Source organism: Capsicum annuum, chromosome 9 (genome assembly GCF_002878395.1).
Source record: "Capsicum annuum cultivar UCD-10X-F1 chromosome 9, UCD10Xv1.1, whole genome shotgun sequence".
NCBI classification, from domain to species: Eukaryota; Viridiplantae; Streptophyta; class Magnoliopsida; order Solanales; family Solanaceae; genus Capsicum; species Capsicum annuum.
In genome coordinates, this window is record NC_061119.1 from 219,011,845 (window position 1) to 219,030,121 (window position 18,277).

Consider the following 18,277-nt stretch of genomic DNA (forward strand, 5'->3'; position numbering starts at 1 on the left):
ACTGCATAGCTAATATCCGGTCTTGTAATAGTTGCATACGTTAGCCTCCCAACCAACCTTTGCTAAGATGTGAGATCATTAAGGACAACATCTTCTATAACTCCTACTGCCTTATCTACTTCTACTGAAGTCAACCTGGCATTGGTTTCTATTAAAGTAGGAGTTGGTTTGCCACCAGCAAGTCCTGTGTTAGCAATGATCTCCAAAATATACTTCCTCTAATTCAATATAACTCCTTTGGTGGACCTCTGTTAAGTATACCACATCGGAAGAGGAAAGGGTCCTTGGTCTCCTTATAAGGCTTGGGCAATCCTCCTCCTCATGAGCTAGCTTTTGGGGTTGAGTTAGGCCGAAGACCAATTTTAACATGGTATCAGAGCCAGACCCATTCCAAATATTTGTTCACCGATGGTGGGCATATTGTCCACGCTCTAGTTAGCCTGTGCGGGTTGTCCACACTATAGTTAGCCTGGGCGTGCGGGGGAGTGTTAAGTATCCCATATTGGAAGAGGAAAGGGTCCTTGGTCTCCTTATAAGGATTAGGCAATCCTCCTCCTCATGAGCTAGCTTTTGAGGTTGAGTTAGGCCCAAGGTTCATTCTTGACATGGTATCAGAGCCAGGCCCATTCCAAATATTTGTTCATCGATGGTGGGCCCTCATATATATTGTCCACGCTATAGTTAGCCTGGGCGTGCGGGGGAGTGTTAAGTATCCCACATCGGAAGAGGAAAGGGTCCTTGGTCTCCTTATAAGGCTTGGGCAATTCTCCTTCTCATGATTTAGCTTTTGTGGTGTGAGTTAGGCCCAAGACCAATTTTAACAACCTCAATACTTTTATGCCTAGAAAGTACTTGAGCTCCCCAAGGTCTTTGAGTTTAAACTGATGATGCAATATTCCCTTTGCCACATTTATTGTAGAGTCATTGTTTCCTGTCATAAGGAGATCATCCACATACACCAATATCACAACCATTCCTTCTGGTTTCTTCAAAGTGAAAAGAGAATAATCATATGTGCTCTGGGAGAAGCCCACCTTAAGTAGAGCAGTAGTAAGCTTAATGTTCCATTGCCTTGAGGCTTGTTTAAGTCCATACAAGGACTTCACTAGTATACATACTTTGTGTGCCCCTTCTTCTTTGAATCCATCTGGCAATTCCATGTATACTTTCTCATCTAAATCACCTTGTAAAATGACATTATAGACATCCATTGATACATGCACCAGCCTTTTGAAACTTCCAAGGCAATGACACTTCTTATAGTTACCATTTTTGCCATAGGTGAAAAAGTATCATGATAATCCAACCCCTTTTTTTGATTGTATCCTTTAGCTACTAATTTTTCTTTGAAGCTTTCCACTTCTCCATTAGCTTTATACTTGATCTTGTATACCCATCTTGATCCTATGATATTCTTATCCTGTGGCATGTTAACGACCTCCCAAGTATGATTATATTCAAGATCCTTGAACTCTAACTTCATAGCTTCAATCCACCTTTCATCCTTAACAGCTTGACTATATGATTGAGGTTCAACCAATGCTGACAAATTGGATACAAAGTACTGGTAACTTGGACTAGTTCCAGCATAAGACAAATAGTTGGCTAATGGATGTGGTACTGCATAATCCATCATCCAAGCAGGTTATTTGTGTACCCTGGTTGATTTTCGTAGAGCATTCACTACAGGTAGTGAGGATGATACATTGACATCTGAAGAAACATCAAATGGTATACTAGCTGGAACATGGGAAGAATATATATCCTATCTGAAGGTACAGAATTTGATGACAAGACTAATATTTCAAGTAGATCTGAATAATTGTAGACTTTACGGCAAAAGAGAACGTGTTCTTGAAACACAACATCCCTTGTAACAAATAACTTGTCATGAAGAAACTCCATCAACAAATATCCTTTTTGAGAGGTAGAGTATCCCATTTACTGTAGGTTTGGATCTTTCTGAAAGCTTATCTCCCTTTGGTAACACCGAAGCATATCAATTGCAGCTAATGACTCTTAAGTGTGTTAGTGAAGGGACTGTCACGATCCGAACTAGGGCCTGGCCGTGACGGACATCCCGAACCATAAAGGCCCAGACGTCCTACTCTATTTGATCTAGTAATCATGTACAACATTCATATCATAAAAGAAAATGCGAAAATATAATCTGATACGGAAACATGATCATTAACTCTGAGTTTCAAGATATGAGAATGAAAGTTACAATTCAAAACATTTGAATAAGATCTGACTCAGTCTGCGAAATCTCTACTACATCTCAAAACTATTCTGAAAACTGGGACAAAGCCCCTAGTAGACCAAAACAACTGAATAACATAATTTGAAATAATAGGCCTTCTGGAACAAAGAAGGCTCACCACTGCACGGATCACTTCTCTCTGTAATACTCTACTGTTTAGCCAGTCCCTTAGATTGAGCCTCCGAACCTGGGAGGTAGGGGATCAATAAAAATGTACTGGTACGCAGAGCAAATCCAAAATAATAATTTATATTCAACATATATGAGAGCAATTTAAAACAGTTCATAAACACATCATATAGTAAGAAATCTCATGGGCATTTCTGAAAAAAACTCTGAAAGAAAATCATCTGAACTCTGAGACATTCTTTGTTTTACTTCTGCACTAGGTGGTATACCCTACAACTTTGAAATTCCACAGGCTATATGGAATCCGCCAATGACTCGACGGGGAAGCCTCCAACCCAAGTGTGCCGCAAGGGTTGGAGCTCTGACTCTGCTACGCCACACAGCTGTCGCCAGCGTAAAAATAATATACCCGGATTGGTAAATCACGGTTTTTGGCTAAGAGTTACTTGAACTCAAAACTTCTTTGGGTAACCACCTAACCTCTCTTTAAGGCCAGTTTTAACTCTTTAAAACATGCATTCTCTGAAATTAAACTCTGAAAACATACTCTGTTATGGCATACATACTTATGATATCGTCATACCATTGACTTGCAAGTCATATCTCTGAGCCATTATTAGCACATAATAATCTTTGTTTCAAAACGTAAATCTGGGATCACCATATCAATAAATCATTTCAAGGAACTCTTTCTTAAGGCTCATGTAAACATATGCAAGAAACTCTCTTTGTCAACATTTCAAGAATTCAAGGTGGTCATGTCAAAGTTCTCAATTACATGCATTTCTTTATATTTAACACTAGAACATCATTGTAACATCAAGAAACACCCTCTCATTATTTCTAAATCATATTTCAATTGCTATGACATTGAGAAAACTAATTTCAAATCACAAGGCATGCATTTCAATTCTTTTCCGACAAAACCATAATCTTTAATTCAACATACGAGAGGGGTTTCATAATATGTGCTCTCAAACAATCTTCAATCTCAGTTTTCATGCATATACATGTACTTGTAAATCAATTTAAGGGGGAAAGACCTAAAGGCCAAATTAATAATATCATAAAAACATTTATAATGCATAATTAAAACATAGATTCCAAAAAAACTCCTTTAAAATTCATGCTTGATAATCTTTAAATCATGATCTAGTGTTTACAAGCCCATGTAGTTTTTAGGATAAACCCCACGTACCTCAAATTAGTAGCTTTTGAAAGATTTTTAGCTTTTGGGATACTATACGTACGATTGATGGGTGCTTCTTGAAGCCCTAACAATGGGGATTCCGAATATTGAAGAATTAAGGAAAATCCACGGTTGAATCTTGAGTTATTTGAGTTTTTAGTTTGAAACCCTAGAGAGTGTTCTTGGTGATTTTGAGAGAAAATAATATTATTTTGGTGTTTGGGGGATTTAATTCCGTGTTATGGCTGAATAGGGGGTGGAAAATACCACTTTTTCCCTTAATCATATGAAATAAAATATAACTGGGAGCCCGCTTTTATGGGTCACCGTGATGCGCTACTATCGCGGTGACTCACTGGAAATTGATGAATGGAATTTTTAGGGTCATCGCGACGCAGAGCCATCACGTTGTCCCACTGGTTGGGACCTGAAACTTCAGTGCGATGCGCCATAATCACGCTAGGCTACTGGAATTTGTCAATTGTTAAATAGACCAACTCCGTGATGCGCCAAGCACTAAAATGACGGTGTTTTACGACTAGGGCTTAAATTAACCATAACATCTTGCACGGGTATCGGATTTGGGCGAATCTTATATAGACAGAAAGCTCATTCAATTTCCCACACTACATAATTGATTAACATTAAAATTTGCATAGGATCATCTACGCAAAGAATGACAGTTTTTTGTTCTAGCCCAAAATGCGGGGTGTTACAGTGACTTTACAGAACAATATCTCATAAGGACTTTTACCTCCAATAGATGAAGAAGGTAAATTGTTCATAAGATATACTGTGTTAAAATTGGTCTTGGGCCTAACTCACACCCCAAAAGCTAGTTCAAGAGGAGGAGGATTTTCCAAGCCTTATAAGGAGACCACCCATCTCATTAACCACCAATGTGGGACTTTCTCCTCTTTCTTCTAATAGACTGCAACCTTGACATTTAATCCCCAAAACTTGATAGGCATTTGAGACTGAAACCTGATAGCTCTGGCAATATTCAGTATCTATCTGTGCTTTCTTTCAACAATCCCATTCCGTTGTGGTGTGTAGGGTTAACTACTATGATGTAATATACCCAAGGCTTGAAACAATTCTTTACACTGTGAGTTAATAAACTCTATTCCATTATATGATCTGAGAACCTTTATTTGAGCACCAAACTGATTTTTTTATCATGTTCAAGAAACTCTTAATAGCCATAATACATTTAGATTTCAACTGCAACAAGTGAAGCCAAGTGTATCTACTATGATCATCTACTACGGTCAGAATGTAGTGTTTCTTATCAAAAGTGGGGATTTTATAAGGCCCCCAAAGGTCCATTTGTACTACATCTACTTCTACAACCCTAGAATCACTAGTAGGAAATGACAGTCTAGTTTGTTTCGCTAGTGGACAAACATGACACTTATTTAGAATTTCTAAGTTTGTCTTGTGTCTTAGTAAACTAAGTGACTGTAGAACCTGAGAAGAAGGGTTCCCAAGCCTCCTATGCCATAATTTGCAGTATTGCACATCTACTTATGCAACCAACAACTTTTGAGGACTTCCTCCATGTACATCATTCAATCCATAGACTTTTTTAAGGATGTATAATCCTCATTTCTCCTTACCAATCCCCTTCACTTTGCCAGTGTGAAGGTCCTGAAATACACAGAAATCAGAGTAGAATGTTACAAAGCATGAAAGTTGTTTAGTCATTTTTGACACTGACAATAGATTGAGCTTGAAATCAGGGACAAACAACACATCTTTAACAGTTTCATCATTTAGAATTTGTGCTTCTCTAGTATGTGAAATATCTGCCTTGGCTCCAGTAAGGATATTCACCATTTAATTTTATGTGTTAACTATCTTATGAAATTGTGAGAAAACACCTTTATGTGCTGCTACATGGTGTGTGGCACCAGAATCTATTACCCATTCGTGTGGAACAACATATGTTGATAAACAAGTAACTATACCTGACTTGTTGACCTGTTGGGAATCATGTGCTTCTTTATTTAGCAATGCCATGATCTGTCTGTACTCTTCTTAATTTTTTTGTAAAGTTATGAGCTGAAAAGTGATTATTAGATTGACCAGGATGCTATCCATATCCACCAAATCTTTCATGAGATTGATTATTAGTGAATGACTGATGTGATCCCCTTGAATTGCCACTTTAATTCTGTTAAAATTGGTCTTGGGCCTAACTCACACCCCAAAAGCTAGCTCAAGAGGAGGAGGATTGCCCAAGCCTTATAAGGAGACCACCCATCTCATTAACCACCAATATGGGACTTTCTTCTCTTTCTTCTAACATCCCTCTCACGCTCAGACCTTAACTGGGCGTGGAAAATCTCTCCCGAATCTCAATTTGAAGGCCCAACATTGGGTGAGATGGGTCTGTCTCTGATATCATGTTAAAATTAGTCTTGGGCCTAACTCACACCCAAAAGTTAGCTCATGAGGAGGAGGATTGCCCAAACTTTATAAGGAGACCACCCATCTCATTAACCACCAATATGGGACTTTCTTCTCTTTCTTCTAACAAATTCCCTTTCTTCTTAAATTTCCAATCTGCAGGATATCCTATCAGTTTATAACAAATATCTCTTATATGTCCATTGAGATGGCTGTAGTCACACTTCTTTCCTTTATAACCTTGACCACCATGGTTAGTTTCTGCAAAAGTTCTATTTGCCTGCATAGCTATAGGGTCAGTCTTATCACTGGTTATTGCAACACAAACTAGTTGCTGAATTTCATCCTCTACTATTATTGCATATGCTTGGTTAAGAGTAGGTGTCACCCCTTTCGTGAGTATCTGCCTTTTAGCTTGATCATAAGAGTCATTCAAACCATAATTGGACTAAATGATCTGCATAATGTCTAGATTTAGTACAATTACAAGATGGAGCTGGAATCACAACATCATACTCACACCAGAGATTCTTCAGTTTAGTAAAATATGCAGAAACAAAATCAGTTCCTTGATGAAGATTATTGATTTCTCTGTGCAGTTGATACAGTCTCATTCTATAAACTTTGTCAAACCTTTCCTTCAGGTCTCCCCATACCTCAAATTCACTTGTAGCATACACAATGCCACTTAGTAACTCAACACTTACAGAACTCATCAGCTATGATAATACAACTGCATTACATGTTTCCCATTTCTCATGTAGATCCTCTCTATATACATCCTTACTGCATATGCCAGTCACAAAACTGTATTTTCTCTTCCTTAGTAATGCTTATCCAACCAACTTAATTGGGATCAATGCAGCACCAACAACATTCGAGGCTCCCAAAAACAAAGGATCTGTAGTGTCAATTTTATGTTGAATACCTCTCAATATTGAGAGTCTTGTCATTAAATAGAAAATATTAAATGATTACATTCCTAAAGATCCATCTTCCTATCCCTAAAGATCAGCTTTTCTATCCTTCTAAATCTGCTATTCTATCCCACCAAATCTGCTCTAACTAAAGTCACTATTATCTCTTTAACTACCAAATTAAATCTATGTAATGACACTAATATACAACAATATATGATTACATTAATATACAATATTTACATCATGCTAACATCCCCCCTCAAATTGATGCTGGTAGATAACATCATATGTCCTAGACGCTTATGCCAAAGCTAAGTATTATTAGCCGTAGAAGTACAAGAAAAAGATATAATAGGAGGAATGGAAAATTGTATAGGAAACAATCTTCCAACTTTAGGCCCCTTTGCGATTATCGTCCCCGACACCTGATCCTGCACAAGACAACCATTACGAGAAAAATTTACATCACAATTGTCATCAACCAATTGTCCAACTAAAATAAGACTAGTTGAGAGCTTCGGTGAAACAAAAACATTCTTGAAAGTTGGAGCAATATCCCCAACCTTGGTAATGGGTAAATTACTACCATTAGCAACATGTATTTGTGATGAACCTTGATACTTACGAACATTTTTTAGCATGCTTATTGAGTTGGTCATATGATTGGAAGCACCAAAATCAACAATCCAAAAATTAGATTTAACATCAATACCTTGTAATCCCAATGTTGAAAAGGCTGATACGATCATTTGTTGTACCATTCCAAGAGTAAGAACTTGTCCTGAAGGTCCTGAAGTTGAGTTCTCAAGAGTGGAACTATTTATTACTGCATGAAAATTATTTACCTTATGATTCTGAGGGCGTGTGGGACATTCTTTGATAATGTGTCCTTGTTGTTTACAATAATTACAGAACTTCTTACCACAATTTCTAGCAATATGGCCATATTCCTTGCAATTGTAGCATTGAGTTCTATTCATATCCCTACTCATACCTTTACCTTGAGCAGCAAATGCAACAGCGACATCATTTCCTCTTCTGAAAGCATTTTGTGTGACAGAGCGCTGCTCTTCATGAAGCAATTCCCTAAAACAAACATCCAGGGAGGGAGACGGGTCACGATTCACCAAGTTAGAGCGAACACTCTCAAAATCAGAGCATAAATTCATCAAAAATTGATCTCACTTGCTTTTCTCATGCAACAACAACAACAACAACAAACCCAGTAGATTCCCACATCGTGGAGTCTGGGGAGGGTAGAGTGTGCACAGACCATACCACTACCTCTAACGAAGTAGAGAGGCTGTTTCCAATGCTTTGCTCATGAACTTGCTGAATTACAGAGAGAGATTTGGAATGTATTTTGGCATAAACAATATCTGTAAATTCAGCCCATAAGTTCTGAAATCCAGAATAATAATCCTGAATAGAAAGACCTCCTTGAGAGTAATTAGGAATTTCATACTCTAAGTGAAAGCACCGGGCACTATTATCTTGGTTGTAAACCTTTTGTAAATAATCCCACCTGACCGTAGCAGTCTTGTAAGGCCTGAGATTAGAAACAATAAGAGGGTTAATTGACCCTAAAAGCCATGTCATTACCCGAACATCTTTAATCTTCCATTCACCTAACTTTGTAGGATCAATATGGGCAGGATCGACTCCATATATATGGCCCCATAGTTTTTTTCCGGTGACAAATAATTGAAAATGAAACTCCCATGACAAAAAATTCTTTTCAGTGAAACGAACACTGAATGATTCAAACTGATATGAACTCATAATTATGAAAACTAGAAACACTAACTCAAAAAGAACAACCAAAATGACCAAGATCAAAGTCCTAGGTGTTAATTGTCGAGGAAAAATCAACAAAAATCGAAATTTTCAAAATAAATTTTGAAAGAAATCACAAATGAACTTTATGAAACAAGACAGCCAAGAGAAGGCTCTGATACCATGTCAATTTTTTGCTGAATACCTCTCAATATTGAGAGTCTTGTCATTAAATAGAAAATATTCAATGATTACATCTCTAAAGATCCGTCTTCCTATCCCTAAAGATCAGTTTTTCTATCCCTCTAAATCCGCTATTCTATTATACTAAATCTGCTTTTACTAAAGTCACTATTATTCTCTTTAACTAATAAATTAAATCTATGTAATTAAACTAATATACAACAATATATGATTACATTAATATACAATATTTACATCATGCTAACATGTAGGATTGTAAGGAATGGATCTTGGTCTTAACTCAACCTCAAAAGCTAGCTCATGAGGGGAGGATTGTCCAAGTCCATATAAGGAGACCAATTATCCTTCCTTTTTCCGATGTGGGATACTGAACACTTCCCCGCAGGCCCATACCGTGTTAACTGGAGCATGGACAGTATAATATGGGGTCCAACATCGGTGAACAAATATTTAGGATGAACCTGACTCTGATACCATGTGAGAATATAAGAGAAAAATATTATTGAATTGTTGTAACTATGTGATTACATTAAGACCCTATTTATAGACATTACATTCCAATCTTTTTCCTAATAGGACACTATATTATAATCCCTTTCCAAGTAGGATTCTATATGCTATTCCTATTCCTATTGCTATTCCTATTCATATTCTAACAGGATCGATTTTAGGTGCCATTACACTTCTACTCAAAAAATCACTCGAAAGCTTTCCAACTTCAGTTTACAAAATAGAGATCTGATTTCTCCTTGTTGCTCCCAGGATACAAGCTATATGCTTCTTTGAACCTCCATGGATCGGCGCTCTGATACCATGTTAAAATACTACACTACAATGCTCTCATACACGCACATAGCAGGAGCTTTAGTGCACCGCCGCCGTTTTATACTTCAAAAATGTTGTTAGGCGCGTGTTGGATTATTCAAAAGACAGGATTTTTGCAGAATGCACGCAACATAGCTCACAATACCATTGTATTCCTTGACTAATGTGCTCTTTCTTGACTCAAAGAAGGTATAAGAATATTGCATTAGTACTATATGAGTCATTTAAGATTATGATGGGAAGTGCTAGCCGTCTTTTTTTTTGTAAACATCCAGTAGTCCCAAAGTTGCTACAACACACTCCAACTTCACAGGGATCCTATTACCCCTGAACTCGATTTTAATATATTTGTCATCCTTTTATGCTGACGTGACACCTTTATTACATAAAATGGGGCCCACGTCAAAGCTGCGAAAATTTTAAATTATTTGAGTTTGTCTTTTAGTTGACTTTTTTTCTCTCATATACTTAAGTACTCTCTCCCTCCCTTTCAATTTATATATCCTTTTTAGTTTGTTTAAAAAAGAACAACATATTAAAATAGCTAATTTCGCAGATTTGCATATCAAACGATGACGAATTTCTACGTCACTTACTAAAATAGCTATTTTCGCAGATTTTCATATCACATGATGTGTTGGTGCAATATACAACAAAATTACAATATTTAAAGTTGAAATAGCAAAATGAATAAAAAGTGAAGAAAATAAGATAATCTTCTTCTTGGCTAAGGCGCGGATATATCGCTCTCTTTTAAGGAGATTCAAGCCCACTGCAGCATAATCCACACCGATCCAACAGTATCATCAACTCTCGACTTTTCCCCTCTAGGATACAACAATCCATGACGATATACAACTAAAACAACTCAGAATTAATCGAAAAATCCAAAGCTCCACCATAAAAAAGCACCTACCTTCAACATATAAAGATGACAAAAGGTTAGGAATTTGCTGCTACACTATGTGGCAATGAATAAGGAATTGCAGAACAAACGTACCAATGGAAATATAATGCATAATCATATTAAATGTCTTTGTATTTATCACTTATTAAAATGCAATTAATATTAAATGTCCTCGTCCAACCTTTTACTTTATTACATTAATAAAATGCAAAACGTACTAGTTATTGCCATGTGTTGTATGTCTTTTTAGTTGTAGATGACAAACACTATATGTGTATGTCACAGATTTGCATATCACAAGTCACATGATGTCTTCATCACTTATTAAAATAGCTAATTTACAAGATCTGCATATCCCATGATATCTTCATTATGAATGTTTATCAGGTATTGCCGACCTCTTGAAGGTGTCTTTTTCATTTGAAGGTGACAAATATTTGTCATTGGCTTTAGAAAAATACACTACAGGTAGCATCAAGTACCTTCGATCATGTTTCAAATATTGTAAGAAAAGCTTGCTGTGTAATTATTGTTGTTTCGGTAAACTACTAGTATTAATCTTTGAAAGATTTGTCATACAGGGAAATGAAACGAAATGCAGATAGCCAACCAACTGATCTACTAAGATTCTCCTACTTCGCACTTTTATTTCTTGGGAATTACCTCTGTCGTGCGTAGAGGTGTAAACTTTGTTATTTGCATGAACTTTGTTATTTGTATTTCATGCTTATTCTTTCCTATACGTGTTGTGACCTGAGTCCACAACTTGGACGAGATACAATGCTTAGAACCATAAGTGATCTCAAGTGGACCCTTGATACTGGCATAGTAAAATGAAAAAACTAAATATAAATTTGAAAATCTTGAAATAACTATCGGAAAAAACTAGACCGTCTGACTATGTCTGAAGGCCTCTACTACACTGATGAGTTTCTGGGGCTTGAGCCCCGGCGAACTCTAAACAACTGAAAGAAGGCTAGTAGGTAGTGGAGTGTAGTCTTGATTGTCGAGGGCCTATGTTTGTCGTTGAACTAGTTGTACTATCCTCCCCAAACCCCATTTGTGGAATTTCACCGGGCATGTTGTTTTTGTCGTCGTTATAAATGTTCATCAAAAGAGTGGAACATGCATCGATGTTTTTCTCAGATGTGTTTATCGCGTGCTGTATATTTTCCACCGTTGAGCCCAGAACTGTGCCCAAAAGTGGTCTCTATATATAGGAAAATGCATTTTGATAATAAAGAAGTATGAGACAAGTATTTTTTTTCCACAGTAAGCAATAAACTCATTTTTCTCATTTTGTTCCAATGGCTACTACCAACTCATCAGACAATGAAGTGATTGTGGCCATAGTGCCATTTCCTGATTACAGTCATGTGAATCAGCTCTTCATTCTTGCTCGCTTCATCGCTTCCCGTAATATACCAGTACACTTCCTCTCCCTTGCTGATCAGAACCAAGATTTGAAACTCCAGGTCCAAGGTTGTCTCGGGGCCTCAAACATCCATTTCGAAGACCTCATGAGACCTTCTCCGACGGAGAAAGATGATGCAGGCTGTGATCCGATTCTAATGTTCCTGAAAAAACTCAGGGAGCCCATTCATAAAACATGTGCTCAACTCTCAACCAAAGCAAAGAGATTAATCCTAATTCATGAATTTCTAATGACCGAACAGATTTGGAATGTCCATACATTCCCGAATGTCAAGTCTTATATCTTCCACGCTGGGTCGGCTTTTAACAGATATTATTACCTCCAACAAAGTATTCCTGATATAGTTGATGATGATCATGAGAAACTGGTCGAGCAAATGCACGATGAGTTTCAGTTGTTGGAGCCGTGTGTGAAACTGATGGTTAGAGTGGAGCATGAGTTGACGTTCCACTCAGGAGAAATCATAAACTCGTGTAAAGAAGTGGAAGGTAAATACATAAATTTACTAGCCAATGCAAAAGACAAGCCGTTATGGGCTTTTGGTCCATTTCGTATGTTGCTAGAATCGCATGAATCTAACTCTTCTTTGTCTAGCAACATGATTCGTAATGAATGCCTTGAATTTCTCGACAAGCAAGATGTTAACTCAGTAATATTCATCTCGTTTGGATCGACCACTACATTATCACAAGAGCAGATGAATGAGCTGGCTCTGGGTTTAGAACAAAGCAACCATAGATTTATTTGGGTACTAAGAAAAGGAGAAGTTATGGGAAATCTTACAGACAAAGTCGGAAAGATTGAGTTACCAGAAGGGTTTGAGGAGAGAGTGGTAGGAAAAGGAATGGTGGTAAATTGGGCACCACAGTTGGAAATCTTGAGGCATTCATCTACTGGTGGTTTTTTGAGTCATTGTGGGTGGAATTCATGTATCGAGAGCATCAGCATGGGAGTGCCTCTAGCAACTTGGCCAGTCAGTTACGATCAGCCATCTAACGCTATATATATAACGAATGTGCTGAAGATTGGAATATCTGTCAGGAGTTGGGCTCACCGTGAGGAATTGGTAACAGCAACAACCATTGAGAAAGCTGTGAAGACGTTGATGGGCACGACAGAAGGGGAAGAGATGCGGCAATGGGCAGTGGAGTTGAGCAAAAAGATCAAGAGCGCTGTTAGCCATGGAGGACCTGCACTCATGGAAATGGAATCTTTCATTTCAAATATTATCAAATAACTTCCTGTTTGTGTTTGTGTGTGGGGGGTTCTCTTTTATAATATTGTATCCTAAAAATCAGTGAAGGTAGGTTGTTGTCTCTAAGTTCTATTATCCTCCCTTGGAATAAACTTGATGGCCAAAGCCAGAAGTCTTATATGGCTAATAAGCGTGTATCAGATATGTTGACATTTGAGAATTTCTAGTAGCTCTTTACTTCTCATAATCTTCATATCCAAATTGAAGAGTGTTTTAAGAACATTGTCTACCATTTGTCTCACTAAAATCACTAAACTATGTGATAAAAAGGTACCTTCGAAACTCAAAGAGAGATAAGTTCTATAGAGTGATGATCAGATCGACGTTGTTGTATGGAGCGGAGCGTTGGCTAGTCAAAATCTCCCATATCCAGAAGATGCATGATGCATGTTCTGGAGATGAGGATGTTGGGGTGAATGTGTGGATATATTAGGAGTGATAGGATTAGAAATAAGGATACTCAGAAAAAGGTGGGAGTGACTTCCACGTTAGACAAGATGAGGGAAGCGAGATTAAGATGATTTCGACATGTGAAGAGGAGATGCACAGACGCTCTAGTGAGAAAGTACGAGAGGCTGGATATAGAAGTTATGGGGAGAGGTAGAGGTAGGTTGAATAAATAAGTATGGTGCAACTTCAGGTTACCGAGTACATAACATTAGATAGGAGGGTGTGGACACATATTAGGCTAGAAGGCTAGTCGGTAGTAGAGTGTTGTCTTGATTTTCGAGGGCCTCAGTTGATCTATATTTGTCGTTACGTTGTACTAGTTGTATTATTGTAACTCTTGTTTTTCATATTATCATCGTCTGTTGTTTATTTTGTTTTCGATTATCACACTATTATGTCACTGTTCTTGTTACTTTTTTGTAGGAATTGTTCGGCTTCCCTTAGTAGTTGCTATGTTTTCTTCACTGTTTCCTTCTTCTTCGTACTTGGATCTGCTGCACTTGTGAAATTTCACCGGATATGTTGTTGTCGTCGTCGTTGTCATTATAAATGTTAATCAAAAGAGTGGGACATGCATTGATGTTTTTCTCAAATGCGTGTATTGCATGTTGTATATTTTAATGTTATTTACTTGTTGATAATAAAGAAGTATGAAACAAATACTTCATTCCACAGTAATCACCAAACTCATTTTTCTCATCTTGTTCCAATGGCTACTACCAACTCATCAGACAATGAAGTGATTGTGGCCATAGTGCCATTGCCGGATTACAGCCATGTGAATCAGTTCTTTGTTCTTGCTCGCTTCATCGCGTCCCATAATATACCAGTATACTATCTCTCCGTTGCTGATATAAACCAAGATTTGAAACTCCGCTTCCATGGTGGTCTCGGAGCCTCAAACATCCATTTCGAGGACCTCTTAGTAAAAGATGATGATCCAGCTGGCCGCGATCCGGTTCTTATGTCTCTGGAAAAACTCAGGGAGCCCGTTCTTAAAACATGCTTTGAACTCACCACCAATGCAAAGAGGTTAGTCGTAATTCATGACAATATAATGACCCAACATATATGGGAAGTACATACATTCCCGAATGTCAAGGGTTATATCTTCCATTGCGGGTCGGCTTTTAACAGATATCACTTTGTCCAACAAGGTATTCCTGATATAGTTGACGATGATCATGTCAAACTGGTCGAGCAAATGCACGATGAGCTTCTATTTCTAGATCCGCATGGGAAATTGTTGGTTAGAACGGAACATGAGATGGAGTTCCACTCGGGAGAAGTCATAAACTCGTGTAAAGAAGTGGAAGGTAAGTACATAGATTTACTTGCCAAAGGAAAACGCAAGCCGTCTTTGGCTTTTGGTCCATTTCATATGTTGGTAGAATCACACGACTCTATCTCTTCTTCGTCTAGCAACATGACTCGTCATGAATGCCTGGAGTTTCTTGACAAGCAAGATACTAGCTCAGTCATATTCGTCTCGTTTGGATCGACCACTACATTATCACAAGAGCAAGTCAATGAGCTCGCTCTGGGTTTAGAACAAAGCAACCATAGATTTATTTGGGTACTAAGAAAAGGATCTGACGATAAGGAGAAACTTAGAGAGAAAGACGAAAATATTGATCAACTACCAGAAGGGTTTGAAAAGAGAGTAGAAGGGAGAGGAATGGTGGTAAATTGGGCACCACAGTTAGAAATCTTGAGTCATCCATCTACCGGTGGTTTTTTGAGTCACTGTGGGTGGAATTCTTGTCTAGAGAGCATTAGCATGGGAGTGCCTCTAGCAACTTGGCCAATCAGTTTCGAGCAGCCATCTAACGCTGTACTTCTAACAAATGTGCTGAAGATTGGAATATCTGTCAAGAGTTGGGCTCACCGTGAGGAATTGGTAACAGCATCAACCATTGAGAAAGCTGTGAAGACGTTGATGGGCACGGAAGAAGGGGAAGAGATGCGGCAAAGGGCAATGGAATTGAGCAAAAGGATCAAGAGCTCTGTCAGCGACGGAGGACCTGCACGCAAGGAAATGGAATCTTTCATTTCAAATATTATCAAATAACTTCCTGTTTGTGTGTGTGTGTGTTTAAAGTCACTTAATTGTAATTCAATGCCACTTCACAAAATAGTTTGTTCTATACATATATATATCTTGGAGGTAGACTCAAGTTGATCAATTCTGTGTTGGACTCGTCGCCTACTTATGTCATGTCTCTTCCCCATTCCAACTAAAGTGGCCAAAACGTTGGACAAGTACGTCCAGACGGACCATTGGTGCCCTAATGTTGTATCTAGTCCATATGGAACCTCAGTGTGGAGAACGATGAGGAACATTATTAAACGAGTTAACAGAATTGGTTGAGGCAGATGAATTAGGAGAATTATGTAAAATCACCTCAAAGAGTGTCGGCAGGGAATGGGAATCCTAGAAAAGATCGATCGAGACTCCCTCCACGGTCCCATGATGATCTCTATACGTACTTGTCCTGATTGTTCGTCCACTTCAAACGTTCAAAACAAACCATCAAGGACTTTCTCACCAAATAACTTCACCCTGAGACGGAGGGACAATCACCTCAAAGAGTGTCGGCAGGGTATAGGAATCCTAGAAAAGATCGATTGAGACTCTCTCCACGGTCCCATGATGATCTCTATACGTACTTGTCCTGATTGTTCGTCCACTTCAAATGCTCAAAACAGACCATCCTGATAATGAAACTAAGGACTTTCTCACCAAACAATTTCACCCTATGTATGAGTAGTCACTATCTTGAGCCGGGGGTCTATCGGAAATAGTCTTGCTACTTCTCCGGAGGTAGTGGTATGGATTGTGTACATCTTACCCTCCCCAGACCTCACTATGTGGGAATAAACTGGGTTTGTTGTTGTTGTTGTTGTTGTATGAGTAGTCACTGTCTTCCACTTAATCATGTCGGTAATCATTTACTCATCGATTTTATCAATTTTTCCTTCGCGCTCATTCATATAAATATTGAATCTTTTCCACTTTCCAACCTAATGAAGTGAAAATATCCTTAAGATTGTTGGAAAATTCCAGAAATCGCGGAAATTTTCACTATCGTTTATAATTAAATAATAGAGAAAATGCACTATTTCGACCCTGAACTATAAACGAATGCACTATTTCCACCCTGAACTATAAATGAAATTGTTGAGACACACTCCAACTTAAAGGGGGTCCTATTACCCCTGGACTAATTAAAACCGTATTTTTGGGAACCTTAAGGACTACGTGGCACGCTGTGTGAATCAACATATTGAAGGTCCTCGTAGGCACACGTCTGTGCCACGTAGGCATTTAAGGTTGTCAAAAATACGATTTTAATTAGTTCAGGGGGTAATAGGACCTTCTTTAAGTTGGAGTGTGTCTCAGCAATTTCGTTTATAGTTCTGAAAATAGGGCATTTACTCTAAATAATGCAAAGGATGGAAAAAGGGTAGAATGTTAGCAAGCTGCCAACCTCTTGTCCAACCTTTTACATGTAAAAAGACAAATGTACTAGGTATTGTCAAGTGATTTATGTCTTGTAAATTGTAGATGACAAATATTTCTCATTGGCTTTTGAAAAATACACTACAGGCAGCATCAAGTTCCCTCATCATCTTACTATTTTCCTTTTTAGTTCATTCCAAAAAAAATAACCCTTTCCCTTTTTAGCAGCTATTTAATTTCAAAACGCAGGTTAGAACGGTGGGAGTAGACTCGGAGCATTTCCCGATGGAGATCGGGTAGCACCAGGGATCGACTGTTAATATGTTCTTATTTGTCTTTGTGATGGATGAATTGACGTGATACGTTCAAGATGAGGTATATTAGTGTATGTTGTTTGGGGATAACATAGTGCTGATTGATGAGACACGTAGTCAAGTAAATGTTAATTTGGAGATGTGGAGGCAAATTCTGGAGTCTATAAAGTTCAGGGTACGATGTTTTCTTCACTGTTTCCTTCTTCTTTGTACTTGGATCTGCTGCACTTGAGTCGAGGGTTTTTTTGGAAACAGTCTTTCTACCTCCACGAGGTAGTGATAAGATCCGATGTATACTCTACCCTCCCCAGACCCCACTTGTGAAATTTCACCGTCGTTGTCGTCGTCATTATAAATGTTCATCAAAATAGTGGGACATGCATTGACATTTTTCTCAGATGTGTTTTATGTTTAAATGCTTCTTGACAAGAAAAAAGTACTCTATGAGACAAAGTATTTTCCACCGTTGAGCCCAGAATTTTGCCCAAAACTAGCACTGAAATGACCAAATTGTCACAACCCGAGCCGGGGCACTGGCCTCGACAGGCATCCCGAACCACAAAGGCCCGAAAGACCCCTGTAACGGCTCAACCCACTAGTGATATTGTCCGCTTTGGGCCAGGCCCGCATGGCTTTAAAACACATCACTAGGGAATAAGGCTTGCTTACTTATATACCCAGCATCCCTCCTGTGTTTTTTTGATGTGAGACTCCTTATCCTATGTTGGGGTATTA

General features: G+C 38.3%; 2 protein-coding genes across 2 annotated transcripts; both read left to right on the plus strand.

The window, feature by feature from the left end:
* The first annotated feature begins 11,619 nt into the window (after positions 1-11,619).
* On the plus strand, positions 11,620-13,551 carry LOC107840878 (zeatin O-glucosyltransferase). The gene has a single exon (XM_016684820.2). The coding sequence runs from the start codon at positions 11,933-11,935 to the stop codon at positions 13,295-13,297; it is 1,365 nt and encodes a 454-aa protein (XP_016540306.2). The 5' UTR covers positions 11,620-11,932; the 3' UTR covers positions 13,298-13,551.
* A 544-nt stretch (positions 13,552-14,095) lies between these two features.
* Positions 14,096-15,951, plus strand: LOC107840875 (zeatin O-glucosyltransferase-like). Its single transcript, XM_016684819.2, has one exon. The coding sequence runs from the start codon at positions 14,358-14,360 to the stop codon at positions 15,834-15,836; it is 1,479 nt and encodes a 492-aa protein (XP_016540305.1). The 5' UTR covers positions 14,096-14,357; the 3' UTR covers positions 15,837-15,951.
* The last annotated feature ends 2,326 nt before the right edge of the window (positions 15,952-18,277 follow it).